Source organism: Teleopsis dalmanni, chromosome X, assembly GCF_002237135.1.
Source record: "Teleopsis dalmanni isolate 2A chromosome X, ASM223713v2, whole genome shotgun sequence".
NCBI classification, from domain to species: domain Eukaryota; kingdom Metazoa; phylum Arthropoda; class Insecta; order Diptera; family Diopsidae; genus Teleopsis; species Teleopsis dalmanni.
The window spans coordinates 71920657-71942719 of NC_051848.1; the positions used below are offsets into that span (position 1 = coordinate 71920657).

General features: G+C 28.0%; 1 protein-coding gene across 2 annotated transcripts; it reads left to right on the top strand.

The window, feature by feature from the left end:
- Positions 1 to 47: 47 nt before the first annotated feature.
- Positions 48 to 13565, top strand: LOC119687705 (transcription factor TFIIIB component B'' homolog). 2 transcript variants are annotated; one of them, XM_038102119.1, is made up of 7 exons: positions 48 to 312; positions 403 to 891; positions 1050 to 1918; positions 2079 to 2252; positions 9407 to 10144; positions 12430 to 12895; positions 12953 to 13565. In XM_038102119.1, exons 1-7 carry the CDS (start codon positions 144 to 146, stop codon positions 13447 to 13449), a joined length of 3402 nt encoding a protein of 1133 aa, XP_037958047.1. In that variant the 5' UTR covers positions 48 to 143; the 3' UTR covers positions 13450 to 13565. The 2 variants fall into 2 exon arrangements, with proteins under 2 accessions (XP_037958047.1, XP_037958046.1); XM_038102118.1 differs by having other exon boundaries at positions 48 to 891.
- Positions 13566 to 22063: the final 8498 nt, after the last annotated feature.

Here is a 22063-nt window from a genome sequence, read left to right on the forward strand (position 1 = left end):
ATTACTCTATGCTTTTAGAAACAACAATGCTATTGGGAACGAAACGATAGCATTTTTATTTCCAAAATAAGAACGTTGATTCTGTGTTTGTTATGGAAATTTGATTATGCTGTGAGTTGAGTTTGGTGACCCATAGTAATAAGATGATTCGAAGGCCAAGGGTGAAGCCTCCGGTTAATTTAAAAAGGAAATTACCTAATCCTAACACAAAAGAAACTAGCTCTAAAAAAGTTCTATGCGTTGATGCGCCTGTTGATGTTAAAAAATCCGTAGATACTACGGTTCTTGAAGAAAATGTAAAAATTCTTGAATGTAAGAAGTTAATAAAATTGCCTATTGAAAATGAAATAAGTGTAATTCAGAATTCTAATGAAGTTAAAATAAGTAATTATCAATCCTCAGCGCCATTATTACAAAGTTGTGAAATACTGCAAATAAATAAGTCTCCACTAAAAGCAAATATACCAGATAATGATTTTACTGAAACAGCATTTCAGTCCAACAACGATTCAACAGACGATAATGTTTCAAAATCACCTAAATCAACAACGGAATTGACTGACAATGTCGCAGATCAGTGTTTTTTAAAACCAGAAACAAGAACTCAATCTCTGGTTCACGTGGAAGATTGTTTTAAATTACCAATACCAGAAAGTACATTAAAGAATCATCCGTTTGCGGAAGATTTTTTTAAGTCTCAAAATGCAAGTAATAACATTTCGGAATGTATTGAAACTCAAATAAAAGGTCAAATAAACAAAAATTATGGTGCAATGCAAGTTAAAACGGCTGCGCGGTCACGAGTAAAACCTGTACCAAGTTTAGGTCATAGACGTAACATGATAGTACCACCTGTAATCAATTCTACAAGATCTGATGAAAGCACTTCTGGTAATATTATATTCAAGTAGAAATTTTAAAATTAAATTATTAATTTATAATAAAGATTTTGATTTTATAAAAAAGTAACTAAAAAATTTATTATTATAAATATTTAGATCTTTGTTAAGTATTCCTTTTATTAATATGTTATACATTTTCTATCAAAGGTACTGATTACGCGTCCACTACATTAAATCGACGAGAACCAAGTTGTGCTGCAAATAAAACTATTAATGCTTCCCAAAATTTAAGTAGTGTTGCTAAAACCTATGGGCGCATTCGAACAGATTCTAATAGCTCGGCTTTTTCGGATCCTCATTCATCGTTTCATAAATCACAAAAAAATGAAGAAAACCGTTCTAATGCACGCCGTGATTTTGAAACTAGATTTAGTAAAGGCGTTCCAGAAAAATCATTAATTAAGATGGCAGATCTAATATTTTACAATCCAACCACAAATCCTATGGAACAAAATGTTCATACAGCAAATCCAGATACAAATAAGATAGCCGACATACAAAATATCGAAAATCCATTGAAAAATGAAGAATCAAACAATAATTCCACTGCTCCAGTGCCACAACTCAAACTAAATGCACAAGGGGAATTGGTGCTTGATGACAAATCCTTAGAAATTGAAACTACTGCTGAGCAAGAAGCTCGAAAGATACTAGCTAACTCTTCTCTTATATATGTGGATGAGAATACCGGCACAAATGGATTTTATAAAAAACATAAGCGCACAAAAGACTGGACACCTGACGAAACTTTAAAATTTTATAGATGCCTACAAACTATTGGCACTGATTTCTCTTTGATTAGCCAAATGTTTTCAGATAGATCACGTAGAGATTTAAAACTCAAATTCAAAAAAGAAGAAAAATATAATCTTCCTTTGGTTAATAAAGCCATACTGCATCCTAAAATGTTTAACATTGAAGAATTAAGAAAACAACTTAAAGAAGAAGAAGAAGAAAATAATAAGGAAACTGAGAGTGAACAAATAATTGAAAAAAAGAAACAAAAAAAGAAGAGAGTAAGTTTTTTTTATTGTTTTGTATGCTATATTCAAACAATATATTTTGTCATATTAAACATTTTATTTAAATTATTCAAATTACTTTTTTTTATTAAATTATTTTGATTAATTTTTATTATGAAGCTTTGTAATAAAATGTTTTATTTCACACATTTAGTCAAACAAAACTCATGCGGCCCGTATTCTCGAAATGGAAAATGATATATATGACGATGAATTGGAGTTTTCACGTGCACGATTTGCAGAAAAATCAAAGTCAAAAAAAGTTTCTAAACAAAGACAAAGAAAATCGCAAGAAAATGAATTAAAAAAATGTAATGATGCAGAAAAGGTAATTAAAACGGCTGTTAAAATGTCTGAAACAAATATATTAGCCTTGAATCAAACAAGAGAACAAAACATTATAGATACAATTGACACAGAAACAGTTATTGATAGAAATCAATTAATTGACTTAGACCTGGACGGTAGAAATTGTAATAATAATGTTACTAATAATGAACATATCTTTAATGATAGTAATACGATAGATAGCGTAGATAACATGAACAGTAATATTGAGTTGTCACCAAAAAGTTCCTCTTATGAATCAGATTTAGACAATATTATAGCAGAATTGTCAGACGGCTCTTTAGTGCTTGTTTCTACTTTAGATCAACATAATCCTCAACAAGTTAAGAACGAAATTTTTTTGCTCAATAAAAATACTGGAGAGTTAAGTAAACAACCGTTGGATATATCTCCGTCAGTTGTTCAAAGTATAGTATCTTTGGTTACTTAATTAACTTAATAGTATTTAAAAAGAATTCAAACTTTAATGTGAAATCGCTGATTAAGGCATATTAAGAGAATGTTTAGCATTACATTTTGTTGCCAAGTTAGTGACAAATAATTTTGTGAAATTCAAATAATAAAACGTAAACACCTGATCTTTGTGGTATATGAAAATACAACTTTCAAGAACTTTGAAGAAAAAAAGTTGATAATATTTTTCATTATACATATATTTTAAAGTATATTTTCCACAAAACGCCAAATAGAGCGACAACTAGTTGGCCAAAGATCAGTAGGGTGTTAAATTAATAGCTAATTTCAGAGTGTCGAAAAGCTCAATCAAATATTTCCATTTTTTTGCGGTTTTCGTTTCAGTTTTGAGTGAAAAAATTCTGTGTTACAGATAAGAATTTTAATCATTATGAACAATTTTTATAATTTAACCAAATTTAAAATGCAGAAAGTTATTTCGGCTATTTGTATGAATTGACATGATTTTATCGGTTGCAAATTAAGAATAGCATTAGTCAAAGCTAATGTAACGGTTATGTCTCTACAGCATTTTTGTTTATTTGTTTACAAAATTTATTTAGTCTTCCGAGTTTCAATTTATAATTTATTTTTATGAGAGCGTGATGGTACGCCCTCAAAAAAATCAAATTACGGTAGTTAGGTTAGGTCATACCGGCGACCCCTGGTGGATCCACTTAAGCCTATTGTGTTACCGTATATGTAGGAAAAACTCAGAGTTTAAAACCACGTATAAAATACGGTAGTTAATTGGTTGCAAAATTGAAACGTTAAAAAAAAAACTAAAGATAAAAAAATTTTGGTTCGATTATATAACATAAGATCTATAAATTGATTTTAAAATACTTTATTTCTATAAAAGATCCATAAAATTTGCAAGGATTATATAGGATAGAGTGAATTTTTGCTGCAACTGTTTAACTTCCTTTTATCATTCACACTACTTTAAAGAAGAAAATATTAAGAACGTTAACATTACAAATACTTACTACTAAAAATTCGTTAAGTCCTTATGGGGGAATTTCTCGTATGATTTGTTCAACAAACTACTAAATACACTTATATTGTATTAAATATGTATTCAGCGTAATGCCAAATCTATTCTTAAAAAATTTAAGAAGTAAAAAGTAAATATTTGATTTGTACATTACAATTATCTGTATAAATAGTATTTAACTTTTGATGTTTCTTAGATATAACATTGTATTACATATTATATTGTATATTATATTATATATTATATTGTATATTATATTACATATTATATTGTATATTATATTATATATTATGTTATATTATATATTATATTATATATTTTATATTATATTGTATTATATATGATATTATATTATATATTATATTACATATTATATATTATATTACATATTATATTATATTTTTTATTAGAATATTTATAAAATATTAAATTGTTATATATATAATATATACAATTTTAAATTTATTGGAATAGAATTTTATTGGATATTCTTAAAATAATATATGATTATTCTTAATATTTAAGCTGAATATTATAAACTTTGGAATATTTGTGTCAGCAACGCAATTTAACTGATTGTTAAAAACGAACAGAAATCTTTTAAATGATTTAATTAAAAGAATTGAATGCATACAATTTTTGTCTTAAAATTTGTTAACAAAATAAAACTTATAGTTGGTAATTTTTATGTATATTATCGGAGGAGTTCGATAGGTTTTAAGGTCTATATTTGCGTTAAAAATTTCAGTGAAATTAATAATTAGATGAACCCATAATATGTTTAAAGTAGTCTCATTGCGGGTATTCTGATTGTGTTATTTTGAATATTTTAAAAATAGAGTTTATATTAGTTCTGATAAATTAATAATTTTAAGTTAAAGTATAAGTTTAAAATAACATACGTTTTTTCAAGTTGAGAAAATGTGTAAAATACAAAATAATGCAATCAAGTTTTGCTCCATTTTAAATGTCTATTTAGCATATATGTAAATGCCAGAATTTAATATAAGAAATAATAATAAAATTTTTAAATATATATGTTCTATATGATTTGAACGAAATTGTTATCTTATGTTTTTCTTTTAATATTTTAAAATTTTTTCGGGTTTATATATTTTAATGTGAAAAATATTAATATGCATCGGATTGTTCAATTTCTATTTGAATTAGATCGATTTGTTAAAATAGAAGATTTTACATTTGGAAATTATATACATTTAAGAACACACTATCATGAACGTAGTTAGAAACCTGGATAGGGTAAAGACGATAACAAACAATTATTTTAATTAAAACGTTATTATTATTAAAGAAAAAATGTTTAATGTGTAAATTTCATGATATTATAATTTTTAAGGAGATATGATATTAAGAAGTAAATTTCAAACTGTAACAAAATCGGATGCAATACATTTTAACGGTAGGTTAGTCCGTTAAAATAAAAAAAAATTTTTTTCACGACTACAACTTCACAACTTCAGAAATATTTGCATATTAAAATTCTTCTAATTTATTTCAATTCGTTTTTCTAAAAACTCGTGTTAAAACTTACCCCTTCTTGCGTTACGATTGTTCTATCTGTTACCGAAGGCTATTGCACACACCTGCAAATGAATCAGAGGAAACTCGATATTTGGAGAGAGATTGACACTGCTCCATGGGCCCTTATGTATTTAAGTATAATTTACTTCTTAATATTTTTTTGATTGACAGTGACGTTAAAGTATGCTTGCTTTTAGTACACTTAAAATTAAGATATAATATATTTATATATAAGTAAATATCATTTCTATTATATTAATTATTCCGATACAGTTATGAGTTTTCATACTTACAAGATATGAAGTACTCATGGTATACCAATTTTATGATATGATAAAAACAGTAATGATAAATATTTTTAATATTACATAAATACAAAATAAAACAATATAAAATAAAAAATATAAAATATGGAAATATTTGTTGGTATTTTTTTGTTAAAACTAAGTATGAAAGGTTCGTGTTGACAATAGGTATGAAAAATTTTAAATGAATTTCTCAATTTCTATAAGGCACATCTTAGTGACTAATTACTTTAGCATGTCAGTCGAAATCTTAGGAATGACAAGGATGGCATCGAAACATTTTCCTTTCATTATCACTTTTAGGTTAAAAAACAGCCAGCAATCGCGCGAAACTAAATCAATATGGTGGATGTAGATAAATATGCTTTTTTTTCAATATTTCACGTATTATGCTAGCTTTATGTGATGGTGCATTATCGTGCAACCAACTGTCTAGTTCTTAAATCGTTTAACATCAGACTAAAACCTTCCCTTTCAAACAAAGACAATTACAAAAGGTGCGGTTTTTTCGACATTTGTCGACTATATATCTTTCTAGAATTTAATCTGTCCCCAATCTAAGAATTGTAAACCCTCTACCTAGCATTGTTTTATGTGTTCGATATGTTAAACAGCAGAAACTAAGCGTGTGTTAAGTTTAATGATTGTTATAACTGATAGCAATGCTGTTGTTGCTTAGGTTTGTTTAGATTGGAATGCTTAATTTGACGTGCTTCTTTCTGTTTACCATTGGAAGTATTTCCAATCGAAACATTGTTCGTTTACCTTCGTCATTATATATTCCACCCACAACTAGAATTTAGAGCATGCTATTGTAATCCTATTGGAGCAACACACTCCAGTATGGAGGCTATAGATTTGTACGATGTTGAGAAACTCAGCATTACACATTTTAACCAAAAACTAAAATATTTTTTTTTATTTTTGTAAAAGAACATAATCAAACAACTTCTTGCGTGTCACACTAATAGACATCCCAATAGTCCAACCATTAGTAAAATCCTCTTTTAATGTTGCTTACGGATAATGACTTCATCGGCAACATCATTGCGGTCCGCCCTCTACATCAAAGCAACAAAATGATCAACAAGTCTCTGGGTTGAACGCCTCCCCCGTGCACCATGACCAATTAAGGTAAGCCACGTACTAAACAGAAAATTGTAAACGTATAAATGTGTCGATTCCCGACTTTTGCCCTAACTGATTCCTTACTTTTTTCATAACGTGAAGAATTGTTTTCATAACTTCTGTAGTGTTTTTCTAGAGAATATTTTTAGGTCAAATACCCTTCAAATATTCGTCATTTTAAGTTTAATACGGATAGATTAAATTACACAATGAAAAGAAAATCCTTTAAAACTATTTGGAAGATACCTAGGTATTAGGTTGAAGTGAATTAAAGGTCATTGATTTATGTAGAACAGCGAATGGAGCTACGTCAACTCATTGTGTTATTTGTATGACATCTGTGGAAAACACAAAGCTATGGAGGATATTCTTGAAATCTTAGTTGAAATATATATTTGTACCATGACCTCCGAAATTCGTTTGTCCGACAATGTTACAACTGTGGTTCTGAAATTGCTAATTGTAAGTTCTTTCTTCATTCTAAATGTCACATCGATATTTAAAGGTAATTGGATCCTTTTGATTATAATTCAGTCAAAACGGTCTTTGAAAAGTTTGAGTGTTTTGTCACTCCCGAAATCTGTCGAATCTTTTATTTTTGCAATTAAAATCAGTCAGGCCATAATCGAGGATTGTAGTCTAAAAATTGGTTGGATCTAAGTATTGAAATAAATTAAGAAACGTGAGCATAATTTACATAAAAATAAGACCCGAATTAGATATCATCCGCTCCGTACAGTATAATAAGCTGAATAAATAATTGTCTTACATAAGCAGTCTTAACAAATTTTTTTTTCTAGTGATGCCATAATGTGTACATGCTGGCATCTACATCATTTCCAGGTAGCTTCAGTGAACATGCATTAAATTAGCTAGTGGCGATTTCTTCCACCAGACGTGTAACCAATGGAAGGCTTCCGATCTAATTATAGTACTTTTTTTTGATTGACTTAAAAAGTCGATGCAAACATTGACTTCCAAACGTTTTTATTATATGTTACTCAAGATGAATTACAGGAGGTCCAATCGATGTTGTATTTTGGCTTTTGACGCGTCATTATTACACTAAGTTTTTGATCCACAAATGAATAAGTCATTAAAATAGAATATTATGGTAAATTTTGAACTTGAAAATCTAATTTTGTGGATATGGTAGTGGACTGTCGATATTGAAATTTTTTTCTTTTCTTGTCATTTTAGGATGCTTTTATAAGTGTAAGTAGTCTTCGTAAGCAAATTTAAAGTGTGTTTTCTAAAATTTTGGTTAAACTACGGAAAAAACCGAGGTGAGGCGAAATATAATATTTTGAGTGAAATGTAGGGGTAGATTTTATCCAACGAAGTCTCCTAAATTTACAGTGTAACAACTAAAGGTATGAATTCGTTCGACGAGGTACAATCTCACGCAACGTTTTATGTAAGAATAAAAAATGTGTAAAAATATATCGAATTGTATACTATTCAGCGACGATTGCTGTAAGGTGCGGAAGTTTGCGGCGCACACTTTAATTTGCAAAATGTCAAATAAAATATATAAATTTATAAAAATAATTTTACATCGAGAATTAATATTATTTATCACATAGACATATATAATTTAAATAATGTAATATTAAAGAATAAAGTTTTAGCAAAATAAATAAACATGCAATTCTGAATACCTCTAGGGAACAAGTCTCTCTATTCCCATGCTATTCTCAAGAACACAACTCCCTTATTCTGAATTGCTTAGGAGACGTCAGTTTTGGGAACAACACAGTTTCAAATTTGTTTTGTTAAATTTTGGCAACCATGGCACTTTTTAATGACGAAAAGTGCAAAACAAAGAAAAAAAATGACGTATCACATGTTGATTCAGAATAGGGCTGAAAATTGTCTATAAATACTCAATTAATTTTCTTCTCTTAGCTGATGTAGTTGGTAGGTGTGCTCATATGTTTGCAGCTCAAATCGCAGAATATTTCTATTATATTTTAGCAGGCCACTGCGAGTTATTCATTATTTTTAAATTTATAACGCAAAAATAACAGTTATTTGTGCGTTTTAAAATAAAAAGCAGAATTTTAAGAGTTATTTCTGCGCAAAAAAATAAAAGGCACATGAAATAATTATTTTTGATGAATATAATATAAAGCAAATTTAATTATTATTTTTTGAGTATTATTTTAAAATACTCATATTTAAAAAGCATGCATAATATTAAGGATTAAAGTTGTTAGAATGGTAACTATATACTTAAATATGAGTTTAGACAACTTTTTGTTGCTGCTTTTTTTTATAAAAATTTTTGAAATAATTGTTATTTTTGGTCCCTGGCTCATCCTTACAAATAGGGCACGAAAACCTGGAATTGTCACATTTTACAGTTGATGATACCATGGATGCGCTAATGCACATACGGAATAGGCTCCTGGGAATGCATATTCTTACGGAAGAGGCAATAAAACTATGTAAAGTAGATTCTATACTACTTTTTATTAACGCAACAGGACTTAGAGATCTACTCAAAACCCAGAAGGGGCACATCCTCTAACAATAATAATACAACAACATATACTGCACATTATGCAAATCTGAGTTTTGTGATGTAGACATTTTCCAAATCTGATTTCCAATTGTGTTAGTAAATGATGTCAATGATTTTTTTATTTTATTTAATAGACTTATTTAAGCGATAAATGTATAAAAAATTGTTTTTTGTTTTTTAAGGTCAACGTAAATATAGAAGCTTCGAAAAGTCACCAAAACAAACAAAAAAAACATAATGATGATACAATGAAATTATCGAGTGATTTCAGTAATTTACTACAGGAAAACATAATAAAGAAAACTGATGCCAAAAAGGGAGTTGGTATACAAAAGATGAATTTAGGATTGGCAAAATTAGAAACCTCAAAGAGTGACCAAAACGAAATAAAAGAAAATAAGAGTGACACAATGAATTCTGCTAGTCAAATATATAATTTACTCCAAAAAATTAATGCTCAAAAGGTAATTGGTACACAAAAGATGAATTTAGGATTGGCAAAATTAGAAACCTCAAAGAGTGATCAAAACGGAATAAAAGAAAATAAGAGTGACACAATGAATTCTGCTACTGAAATATATGACTTACTCCAAAAAATTAATGCTCAAAAGGTAATTGGTATGCAAAAGATGAATTTAGGATTGGCAAAATTAGAAACCTCAAAGAGTGATAAAAACGGAATAAAAGAAAATAAGAGTGACACAATGAATTCTGCTACTGAAATATATGACTTACTCCAAAAAATTAATGCTCAAAAGGTAATTGGTATGCAAAAGATGAATTTAGGATTGGCAAAATTAGAAACCTCAAAGAGTGATCAAAACGGAATAAAAGAAAATAAGAGTGACACAATGAATTCTGCTACTGAAATATATGACTTACTACAGGAAAACAAACCAAAGAAAATTAATGCTCAAAAGGTAATTATTACATAAAAGAATTTATTATTGGTAGTGTAGCTAAATTTGTTGATTTAGAATTTAATCATATTAATTTACGCCACCCCATGTTCACCACCATATCGGATATATCGTTTTTAAACTTTAATCAATTTTACAATATTTTTCTTTATTAGTAAAGTTGTAGTAAGTCCTTAAAGAACTGAAACATGTCCAAATTACCTTTGAAAATAAAGCTGATAAGTGGGTGTGGATCAGTGATGACGCGTTCCCTATCTGGAAGGGTGTGCGGCCGTTCTAAAATTTTTTTGTACATATATGTTTAAATTAAAAATGATAAATAGAAATATATGAGATGTTTTATTAATAATAACTATATTACATTAGGCAACAATATATTCAAAATATAACATTTAATAATTCATCAACAAAATACCATATTAAACAAATTAAATTAATAATATATTTAATATATCAATATGTGGAATAAACACAACTTTTCACATATATCTTATAACATCAAACCAACTTTTGTCAAAGAAAAGAGTTTGTACTTAGAACCATACATGTTTATGCAGATCAAACACAATCGAACACACTTGCAACGTATAAATGTGCGGCCAGCTACTCCGCACACAAAGCAGTTATTATACGCTGGAGCCACAGCTAAAAAAGGAGAGACGAAATTTGAAAGAAATGTATGGTGATGTAAGCTGCAAACTTTAGCCTCTTACCGCTTCGGTAAGTCAACATGTTGATTTGTTATACATGTAGTTGATATTCGAATAGAACAGAAAATACTCTCATACAATTCCCAATTTCTATTTCTCATATTTTAAGCTAAAGCACACGCACATTATTTTGTTCATTCTACTTTTGTGCATACTTATGACAAAAATTTATGAATGCAATTGCTTAAAGTGGAAAGACGAAATACGATACAAGTGTTTTGCGATGTGAGCTGCAAACTTATGAGCACAACTAACGACTATAATAGCTAAGAGAAGCAAATTAATTGAGTTTTCATAGGCAATTATATTTAATTGTTTTTGGTAAAACTTTAATCTTTGAAAATATTTATGTGAAAATGTAATAAACAATATTAATTTTTGATGTAAAGATGTTTAATAAATTTAAATATATTATATTTGACAATTTGCATATTATGTTAGGGTGGACACCGCACACCTCCGCACCTTAGAGCAGTCGTCACTGGTGTGGATAGTTTGAAGATATAAATGTTAAACATATATCTGAAATAATATTAAAATCGACAGAGGATGTTCTGTTTACGATATATACAAATTTTTGATCGAGGCCCAAGCCAGATAGTTTACTACAACACTACAATATATTTATTCCTTTAACTCATAGAAGAAGCATAGGGCTGCAGCAAATATTTTCCACTTGGTACGATTGGTGGCCAATAGCTTCAACTCTCCCCAGCTTTTTTGCATGTGCAACATTTCTATGTCGATTTGCCTTCTCCAGATGTGAGCAGGTTTACCATCGGGTTCCACTCAATCGCCATTTTTGTGGTGTCAACAGTCGATCTACGCAATGCGTGACCGACACATTCCCATGAGCGTTTTTTGATTTCGGTTCATATATGTGTTTGTTGATTTAAAGACCATAGACGTTCATTTGAAATTGTGTTTGACCAGAATACTTTAACAATTTTACGTACTGACTGATTCACAAAAACTTGTAGTGCATTAATGCCGATTTCCGTATTCCAGAATTGACATCCATATAGCATGCCAATCCTGGAATACGGAATTCGTATTTTAGTCACGACTTTATTTAAGCGACCAAACCCTTGTTTTACCTTCTTGATACGGTTCTCAATGTCAGCACTGGATCCACCATTTCTTGATATGATGCTTCCAAGATAGCAGAAAAACTCTACATCCTCAAGACAACAAGAACATCCTCAAGACGTCCAAGAATCTTTTATAATAAATTTTAAACACTTAATTATTTTGGTCCATATTATCTATTGGTGTTTTTGTTTTATTAAACACATTTTTTAACACATGTGTTATTTTATTGTAGCATTTTCATTTTTGAAAGTTGTCGGAGAGGTCAGGTATATAAGTCATAGATACAAAAGTTTTGGGTTCAATGTCCGATTTACTACGATCTAAAGCCTGAAACCTGGCAGAATTCAAATACATATAAGTACTGAGGTCGACACCAATATAAACATACAATATTTTTATGTAATTATATTACTATCTTTATTTAAAATTAATTTATTTCATATCAGATTTTAACCACTTAATAAATATTATTTTTATTTTTAGATGAGGGAAACATTAATTTCTAAAATACAAAATAATGAAAAAAAAATCTTGGAATTAGATAAAAGTTCAGTAGAAACACCATTAACAAATAATTTGTTACAAAAGAAAGAAAGAAAGGTTCTTTGTGAAATAAAAGTAGAATCTAACTTAAATGCTATTACAAATACATCAAATTTACGTGACAAGAATTTTGAAAATATATGTAACTTGTTTACAAAAAGTTCTCTATCAGACAACGATCTTGAAATTATTGTAACAGAACTGCTTAATAATTCTTCAGAATTGCCTTCTACACAGCATATTGATAAAATGAAAAAAATAGATAATAAAAATAACTGTTTGACACCAATTCAAACAAACAGTCTGATTGCTTTCTATAATGATCACTGTTACATATCGAAAAAACCTGAATTTATCACCTCTAAATTATCGAGTAATGATCTGGACCAGGATAAAACCGATATAGGTATCTTCAACACAAGTCAAACATAATATAAAAGATTAATTCTAGATTCCATTTCAGAAACTTACAAAAATTATGAGAGCGTCAATTTATGTCCACAACCAACTGATGTAATTGAACAAAATTTGCTTAACAAAACTAGTACAAATTCCTTGGAAGAACATGATATTCCCTTGTCTAAATTATTAAAAAAGAATCCTTCACTGAACCAGCCGCTACAACATAACGTGACGGATGTGAACATTGTAGAAGGAAGTCAAATAGAGCCTGATAATAATAACCAATTATTCTCTTCTGAGTGTAGTATCAATAATACAGATGAAAAAACAAATATTGATCGAATAGAACACGTTAATTCATCGCAAGCTGAATCTGAAAATCTTTATATGCAAAGGATTTTAGAAAAAAATAATCTTGTGCTAGTAACTACTACAGATATCAAAAATAATATAATTGAACTACGATTGCATTTATCTGACAAGGCTACCGGTGAGTTATACGGTAAACTTGATCTTCCTCGATCAATACTTTTAGATATAATGAATAGAACTGATTAGCTTGGCTAAATAAAAGCCAAAGTAAAAATTTATATGTACCTGACATGCATTTTAATTAAATCAACTTGAAGTTCTATGCATAAATATTGTTTCTAAATATGTATAACATATGCTGTTACCTGTATTTTTATGCAATAAAAACATAACAACTGATACTGGTGAAATTTTTTTTAATAAGGAGTTCGTTGGCGCAATATCTTGATAGTGTATTGGGAACACCGTGGTATTAATACAGCATATAACATATTAAAATAACTATAGACTCTCCTTTTATCGTGGCTATTCTTACACATAACGCATGTTGGGACAACCACGAAGAAACAAGCCACCTTTCTACTTAAGTATGTATACAAACTGCAGGTGTCTGCTACAAAACTGTCAACTATCAACAACCTCAAAAGAAGTGTCAGTTTTCTTGTATCTAATTTCGACCATATGTTCCTAACGATCTCACAGTCAATACAATTAGTATCTAAGTGATTTTTTCGCGTTATAGTAAATTTATCTATGCGTCTAATCAGTTTATACATTGCAGTTTTTTTAAGGTGTTGGTCTCAGTTATGTTCATTTTGGAGCTTCTTAGGTTACCTTATTTAATAGTTTGGGTCCTTCAAGAACATAGTGAAGGGAATCTAGAACCTTCGGAATCTAGTAGTGAAGAGCCTTGTGATGCTCAAAGTCATTAAATATTGATTCTCAGCTTGCTCTGATTGGATAAAGAGTAGGAAGTTTGTTGTCTATAACTGATCCTAAAATAATCTTAATTAGACTACTACTTTTTTTGATTTTATCCAAAATTTTACTATGTCTATAGTACAATTTATAGTACAATATATATACTATCTCTATATATTGAAACCACTTTTAGTGGCACAATTCTGAATGCAAATTCATTGCGATAAGATATCAAATATCATATTTAACTTAAAATAAGGTTATAAGATATAATGTCTACTTAAGCTAATGTCTACTTTTTTGATACGAGAATGATTGCATTCCAATGGCTGTCACCAGACGTGTGATCCTTAGGTTACAATAGGCCTAGGGGTCATGCCAATATAACATACTATTGCTTTTGCGTCCAAATAATCTAACTAGTATTCGGTGAAGAACAGTCAAATAGAAAAGGAAGGTCTCGCTATCGTTTGGCAACTCAACGCTTCCATCAACATATTTATAGTCTAAAGTTTTCTTTAGTTAAAGATTTGACTACAAATCTTTGGTAAGTTTTTTCTGTCGAAAAAGGCAATTCCCAGTTATGGGTGCTAATCAATTACGGCTGCTTTTAGCGATATGATATTATTTTAAAATGATACCAATATGAGACTAAATATCTCGACTGCTACTGGGACCAGATGCGGGCTGCTTTTCTTGAATTTATGTTAATTATTACTTCTTTTAATTCCAAAAACGCTATAGTTGGAGGATTTATAATGTAAGCTGAGATATATATGTTAGTCTGGAATTTGATCTAAGAATATTGCTGTAAAACTTTCTTCGGAGTAAAACTAATGCCGGAGTAGTTCCTTTTTCTTTATAGCTACGATCAAAGGAGCCATCTTGCTTGCATATAGGAGATTTCCTTTGAATGAGGGCTTTACATTTGTAATGAACCTCTTCACGGTCGTTGATAGCTGGGATAGCTCACGGTCTTCCAGGGGTGTTACAAGAATATTTTTTATTTGTAACCCTGAATTTTCACGTAATATGATTTTAAACATAGTTATTTTTGGTTTAATTTCTTTATTATTTTTTAATTTTTCTTTTTTTTTACAATATATATTTAATACCTATTAACTACAAACACAAATTACAATAAAATTACAAATATTAAAAATTCCTGAAAGTAGAAGAACGAACCAACGTTACCGACTGGGCTACGTTGGTATATTAGGCAACTCAACGTTGCCGACTGGGTCATGTTGCTAGGTATGCTTATGGTTAGGTTAGGTCTGTCGCCAATGCTGCTACTAAGTGTTTTGCTGTGCCGATGTGAACTGCTGTAAGGGCTGAGACCAAGTGCCTTGATGCAAATGCTCCGATATATACTGTACTAAGTGTTGCGGCTAAGTGACTTCTATTTTTTTTTGTTTTGGTAGTAGGTGGAGTATTGTACGCATGGTTGAAGAGCATGATGCACTTTTTAAAGAAGAGAGCTGAAAAACGCCTAATAGCGTAGAAAAACATGCAGTCAGTGCCAAATGCGTTTTTGGGCGCTTTGAGCCGAAACATGTCACAGAAGTTTGAAGAGGTGAGAAATCATTAGGTGTCTTCAACATTGATGCTGTGGGGAGAAGGTGACAATACAATCACTGAAAGCATCGAAAAGGACTACGGAGTTCGTAGTGGAAATAAAGTGGTGCTCGCCTAGGCCAGCCGTAAGACGGTAATTAGTCACAAAGTCTTTACCAAAGACGTTGGCCTTATCGAGGTCATCATACGCTATGGTGTTACCATAACGATGGTCAGACATGGACCTATTGGATCCACAGATTTGTCTGATCGTACTGACGACGTCAGACCCTGGGTGGTCAACCAGCCCCTCCCTGGTTGAAAAATCGCAGCAAGTTAAAAAAATAATATTTTCTCTTTTAAAAATAGGAAAATCCATAGGAGGTTGAATCGAATATGCCGGAATCCCTATTTCTCCATTAACCAAAGTTCCACAAAATAGTACTTTTTAATTTTTAAATGTCATAACTTTTAGACCAAACAAAAGAAGTCAACGCTGTAACGTTCGTACATGAATACACAATTTTCGCCACGGATGGGTAACCTTCTGTACAAATTCTCCGTGTGGATAAATGTTTTAGACTTCACTTATTTCCAATTAAATTTTCAGCGACCTATTTTTACTGTCCGGCCTAAAGTGATCGCTGCTCGTTTTAATTAGAGAATTAATGATACCCACCATAAACCAAAAATATTAACTGTTGCAATTGACAGTATGCTTACTTTCTGGAAACGACTGGTGTATGCACGTGTGGTATACGAACATGACAACAACTAATATACAGCAAATAATACACGATGATGATTATAAAGGGCAATATTTTAAAGAAAAATATCTAAAAGCAGAAGAATACTTAACAGGATTATTATCTAAACAATGTTTTACAATGTCAAGCTTCTGTTAAAGGACAATTTGTTAATTTTTAGTCGAATGGTTTATTCTGGGAAATGATGAACCACATAAACAAAGTTGGTAAAAAATGCTACTAGAAGGGAAAATAATCTATTTTTTATTTCCTTGTGCATGCCTTGTACATATTACTTTTATTATTAAAAAAGACAATCAGATGTATTGTTCCATATATGAAACTTAAATCCATTCCACTAATCTGTCATATTAGAAATTAATTATTTAATAATGGTAATTCTGAATAACTGTGTTTAGCAGGAGGGAAATTTTGGAATCATTCAATAAAAAAAATTTAATTAAATTGAATAAATTATTTGGCTAAACCGTTCTTTAAAAGTCTCTAAGAATTAACGGAAAGAGCTAAGGAATTTCAGAGATTTTGAATGCTCTAGACAGCATGAACTGCATCAAGACGTTTATTCAAGTAACAACTTAGAGACGAGGATGTGACAATAAAACAGTGCGAAAGCACTCTATGGACTCATAGATGAGAGTCAGCTTTTTTATGAATTTTTTATAACACTATGCATCAAAAATTGTCTACTATGCATATGGTCAGTCTATGCATATTAAAACTTATAAATAAATAAAAATACTAGCTTAATTTAGCGTCCAAAATATTTTTTATTGTTTATTTATTTACAGTGATGTAATTAATTGCAACAATTATCATAGGCGTAGTAAGCACATGTCAACATGGATTATTTTTATTTGAAAGAAATCAAGTAACATAAGAACAATAATTGTTAAAAACACATTTTCAATTAAAGTTAAACAATTTTTTTCAAAGAAAGACACGAATGTTTTGCTAAAAATTTATAAATAATTTTTTGAAACATTTTAATGTGAAATTTAAATGCTAGTGAAATAACAAAACTATTTTTATCAGCAATTATGTTTTATTAAGATATTTAAAATAAATGAATCAATTATTTTATACGTATAGCAATAGTTGCAAAGGGCACTAAGTAGCGAATTGAAATAATTGATTGCCGTTTATATCTGCATTATACGGAGTTAATTTTTATAAAAGGTTTATTTTAAAAATACATACTTTTATTTAAATATAAAAAATTAAATGTGCACACAAAATACTGAATCGATAAATTCATACTAAACTTTTACAAAATTTATGCCAAATTTATACCTGTATTAATAATAATTATGTATATTTGGTAAAAAAAAATAATAATTATATTTTTAATTAAAATATTTTGAATAAATTTTTTTAAATATTTTTTATTGTAGTAACACAAACTATATTTGTAATATATTATAAGTATGTATATATATAAATATAATAGAGCTTTTAATTTCAAAATATCCATACAAACTGAAAACCCGCGGCGTTCTTTGTTAAAAAAGAAACTCTGATAGCTTTTCTCATTTGGTGAAATATTAACAAATGTTACAGTTTAAACAGATTTCAAAAATTGAGCTGCTTGATCTATAATTTTGACTTTATCAATTAGTTATTAAGAGACCACCATTTTTGATGTCACTAATTTTTAATAATGTTTTTCTTAGTTACTTAATTCGTTTTGCTAAAATCAATTAAACACTTTTCTTTATAATTGCTTAAAACAGCTCTTATCTTTTTAATAAGGTATGCTAAATTTTATATTTGATAATTTATCTTCTAATAAATTATTCAAGCACTTAGTGAGATTTCGCCTGAAACTCAGACTAACAGTGGCATATAGAAGGGAAGGCTGGCTTTGAGGTTTTCCATATTTTAAACCATTTTACACTATATTAAGGATTAGCTGTCTTCTGAAAATATTCTTTTGGGCTTGAAACTCGTTCCATAAGTCGTAGTTTTAGATTCGGAAGTAGAAGTATAAAGTCTATCAAGCGTTATATTTTTTATCATCAAATCTTAAAAAAGTGATATTATGCAGATGTGTTTTTTAAATAAAAATTTGTGAATAATTTAAACATAGAATCGTATTACTATTTTTCTTGCTTATATTTTTACTAAAGAAAAATCTCAATTGCTTTTTAAAAACGTTGCATTTCTTGGGTGTTTATATAATAATAAATTCCACATATTCCATATCTATCTACATTGAATGTACAAGTAATTTTGTATTTTAATAAATTATTAAGTTTGAAATTGTATAAATCACTTTAAGAAACATGGAGAAGGAAGATGCCCGCTTTGGATGATATAAACAACAATTTCAATCACTACAAACATAATGTAACAATATGCATCTTTTTACATAAATAATGCTTTAGTTTTCCAGTTTAACATTTGTATTTACTTTTCAATTATCTTCATTGAACAAGCTTTATAGGGCAAACTTTTACTTATGTCTACTTCGTGTAATACCACCAAATAGTAATCCAGAAGAATCTTGTAAACAATGCAATCGCTGGGTGTATTATTATCAATTGGGATAAGTATAAAAATTCATGTAGCGCTCTAAAATATTTTATATATACGAGCGCATTCAGGTACTTATTTTATTTCTTTTTAACTTAAGCCAAAAATTACTACTATTGATTGTAAGTTGTACATAAAAAAAAAAAACAAAAAATAGCATTATTAATAAATATAAATAAAAATATAATAAAATCTTTTTGATTAATAGTAAAATTAAGAAGTTTAATCTCAAAACTCTGTTCAACCACAGTTTCTACCTAGGTGGAAGTATTATTCGTTTACAAGTATTTTATAGTATAATTTATATAAAAGTGAATTATTATAGTTTAATGATGTATCAACAAAAAAAATAAATAAATACATTTGTGTTTAACACTGTGAGCTGTCAATATTTAAAATTAAATCATACATTTTTTTAAGTTGTCAATAAAATTAAATCGTTATTTTTTTTTTTTAAACATTTTTAAATATTAAAATATAAAAAAAATACTTAATGTAAAACAATATTTCCATTATCAATTAAATATATATACATATATATGTATATACACATACATGTATAAGTATATATACATATGTATACATTTATATATACACACATACATACATACATGTGCATATATGTATCATATTCATATATATACGAATATATACATACCTACATATACATATATATTTGTATATATATATATTTGCTTTTAAAAAAATGCAATAATTTTGGACATATTAGAGTTAAGTTTTATAAATATTTACATTTTGATCTTAACACGTAATTATCAGTAAGTACAAATATTTTGAGATGAACTTATGGTTATATGGACTCGTGTTAACAAAATTATTACTGATTATAGATAATTTTTCTTTTTAAACTGTTAAACAGAAGTTAAAAGTTTAATTTTGCGTAGTGCTTTGTTTAAATTAAAATTAAAAATAAGAACAAATAAAACTTAATTTATAACATAACATTCTGCAAATGACCTCATCTAAATTTGAAACAGTTTATATAGAACCAAGTACTTTAAAATGTTATATCAACTGTAATTTTAATTTAATAAAATACTCTCATAAGGTGTGTGAGATTTAAGATTAAACTATCAAATTAAAATTGCAAGAAAATACGATTCCGATAAAGATAAAACAGAGTGCGTCATCATTAGTTCAGTGAAAAGCTTTCATAATTTTTTTTTTTTTTTGTATTATTTAACTGCTATATATTACTTTAATCTCATTAAATTTTTGTAATTGTTATATTTTCAAAAAGACATAATAATAAGATTTAAATATAATGTATAATAATTTAACTTTAGAAAACTATAAACAATAGTCGAAAGTATTTTGAAACTCATTAATTTTTTATTATATTTTTATCATTTGCACAGGCTTATGAGAATAGAATAAAAACAATTAAAACATAAGTTATAATTTTTTAAAATTTGTATTTTATATTCATAATAATTTTTAAATTAATATCGAAATATTAAACAAATAAAATGCTCAACACTATTTTCTAAAAAGGGATCAGACATTGTAATGTCGTCACTGAACAGATCGATCCATGTTCATTTCAATTGAAGTTTTTCTTTCGTTTTTTCTTTTTGGTTTCATGGTTTTTTAATTTAATTTTTTAATTTTTTATTTTCATATTTTTATTCTGTTCACATACATCTGTGTAAGGCTCTACAAATTAGAAAATTATTATAAAAAAAATGTCATTTTATTGTTAAAAAGAAATTAATTAAATTAACGTAAAGTACAATTTAAATATTTTAAAATAAGGCAAACTTTTTTACAATTTAATCCGACCGAATTGATTGAACTATATATAATTAGTAAAGTAAAAACATGCCAGTAATGCAATAAGGAAAAATAAAAATTACAAGATGTATATTTTATTTTTAAATAAATTTAAAATTTTTTATACTTATTTATGGCAGTGGAGCAAAACAATACTTTTTGGGAGCCAGGAAAAAATAATTTTAGTTATTTAATTTTTTTTAAATATATTAAAAAATATACTGTTTTTGATCTCAGTTTGAATTGTTGGAACACAAATTTTTATATTTTCTTAATCTGATGTTTTGTTAGTTTTTATCAACAACTACTATTAGGTGTCTAAAATTTACTTTATTAAATAAATAATAAAAAAAATTCTAATTAATCGTTTTTTGTTTCTTTTTTTTTTTTGATTTTATATTTAAAACAAAATTAAAAATTTTTCACTATTACAATTGTACTTAGATGTGAACAAAAACTAACAAAACATCAGATTATATTTATATCCTAACAAAAAAGACCAAGATTTTAATTAATGAAATTTCGATACTTTCCACTAGATAAGTTCGTCGGCATTAACAATAATTTCATGTGTTCTGCCTAAACATTGTTAATAGGTTTTTTGTATTTATGAGTTTTAAAAAACATAAGAGTACTAAATATGAATAAACCATTAATTAAAAAAATGAAAATTCCTCACTTAATATTTTCTTAAAATATTTTATGCTATACAATTTATTAGGATTTGTTTTGTTAATTAGGCATTTTTAGAAAATTAGAATAACACACAACTCTGTTTTTGAGAGCACAGCTTTACTGACTCCCGATAAAATCTCAAAAAGTTGTATTATTTTATAATACTTGTGATATGCAGAAAAAAATACGACACAAAATGTTTGAAAATAAAACTAAATGAGTGTGAAAATTATGCAGATTTTAGGTTTTAAGTTTGAATAACTGGAATATATATAAATAAACAAAAATTGAATTAAATTAAAATACGATAGTTTTTTTTAAAAAAAAAAAATTAATTGAAGGGCGGGTTTTAAAAAATAAAACTAAAAACATTTAAATTTAGTTTAGAAAAATAAAAACAAAAATAATAAAAAATTCTCAACGGAGTATCTAGCAAATTTTTAATTAATTAGTTATATATATTCAAAAACACAGTGTAATTTACTTTAAAAGCATAATAGTAATGTGTAAAATCTTATTAAAATCATATTTAATTAGTTTTACAAACTGATGTTGATTTTATAAATAAATTATTGTACGTGAAGTAAATTTAAATGGCTAAATTCACTATTTCT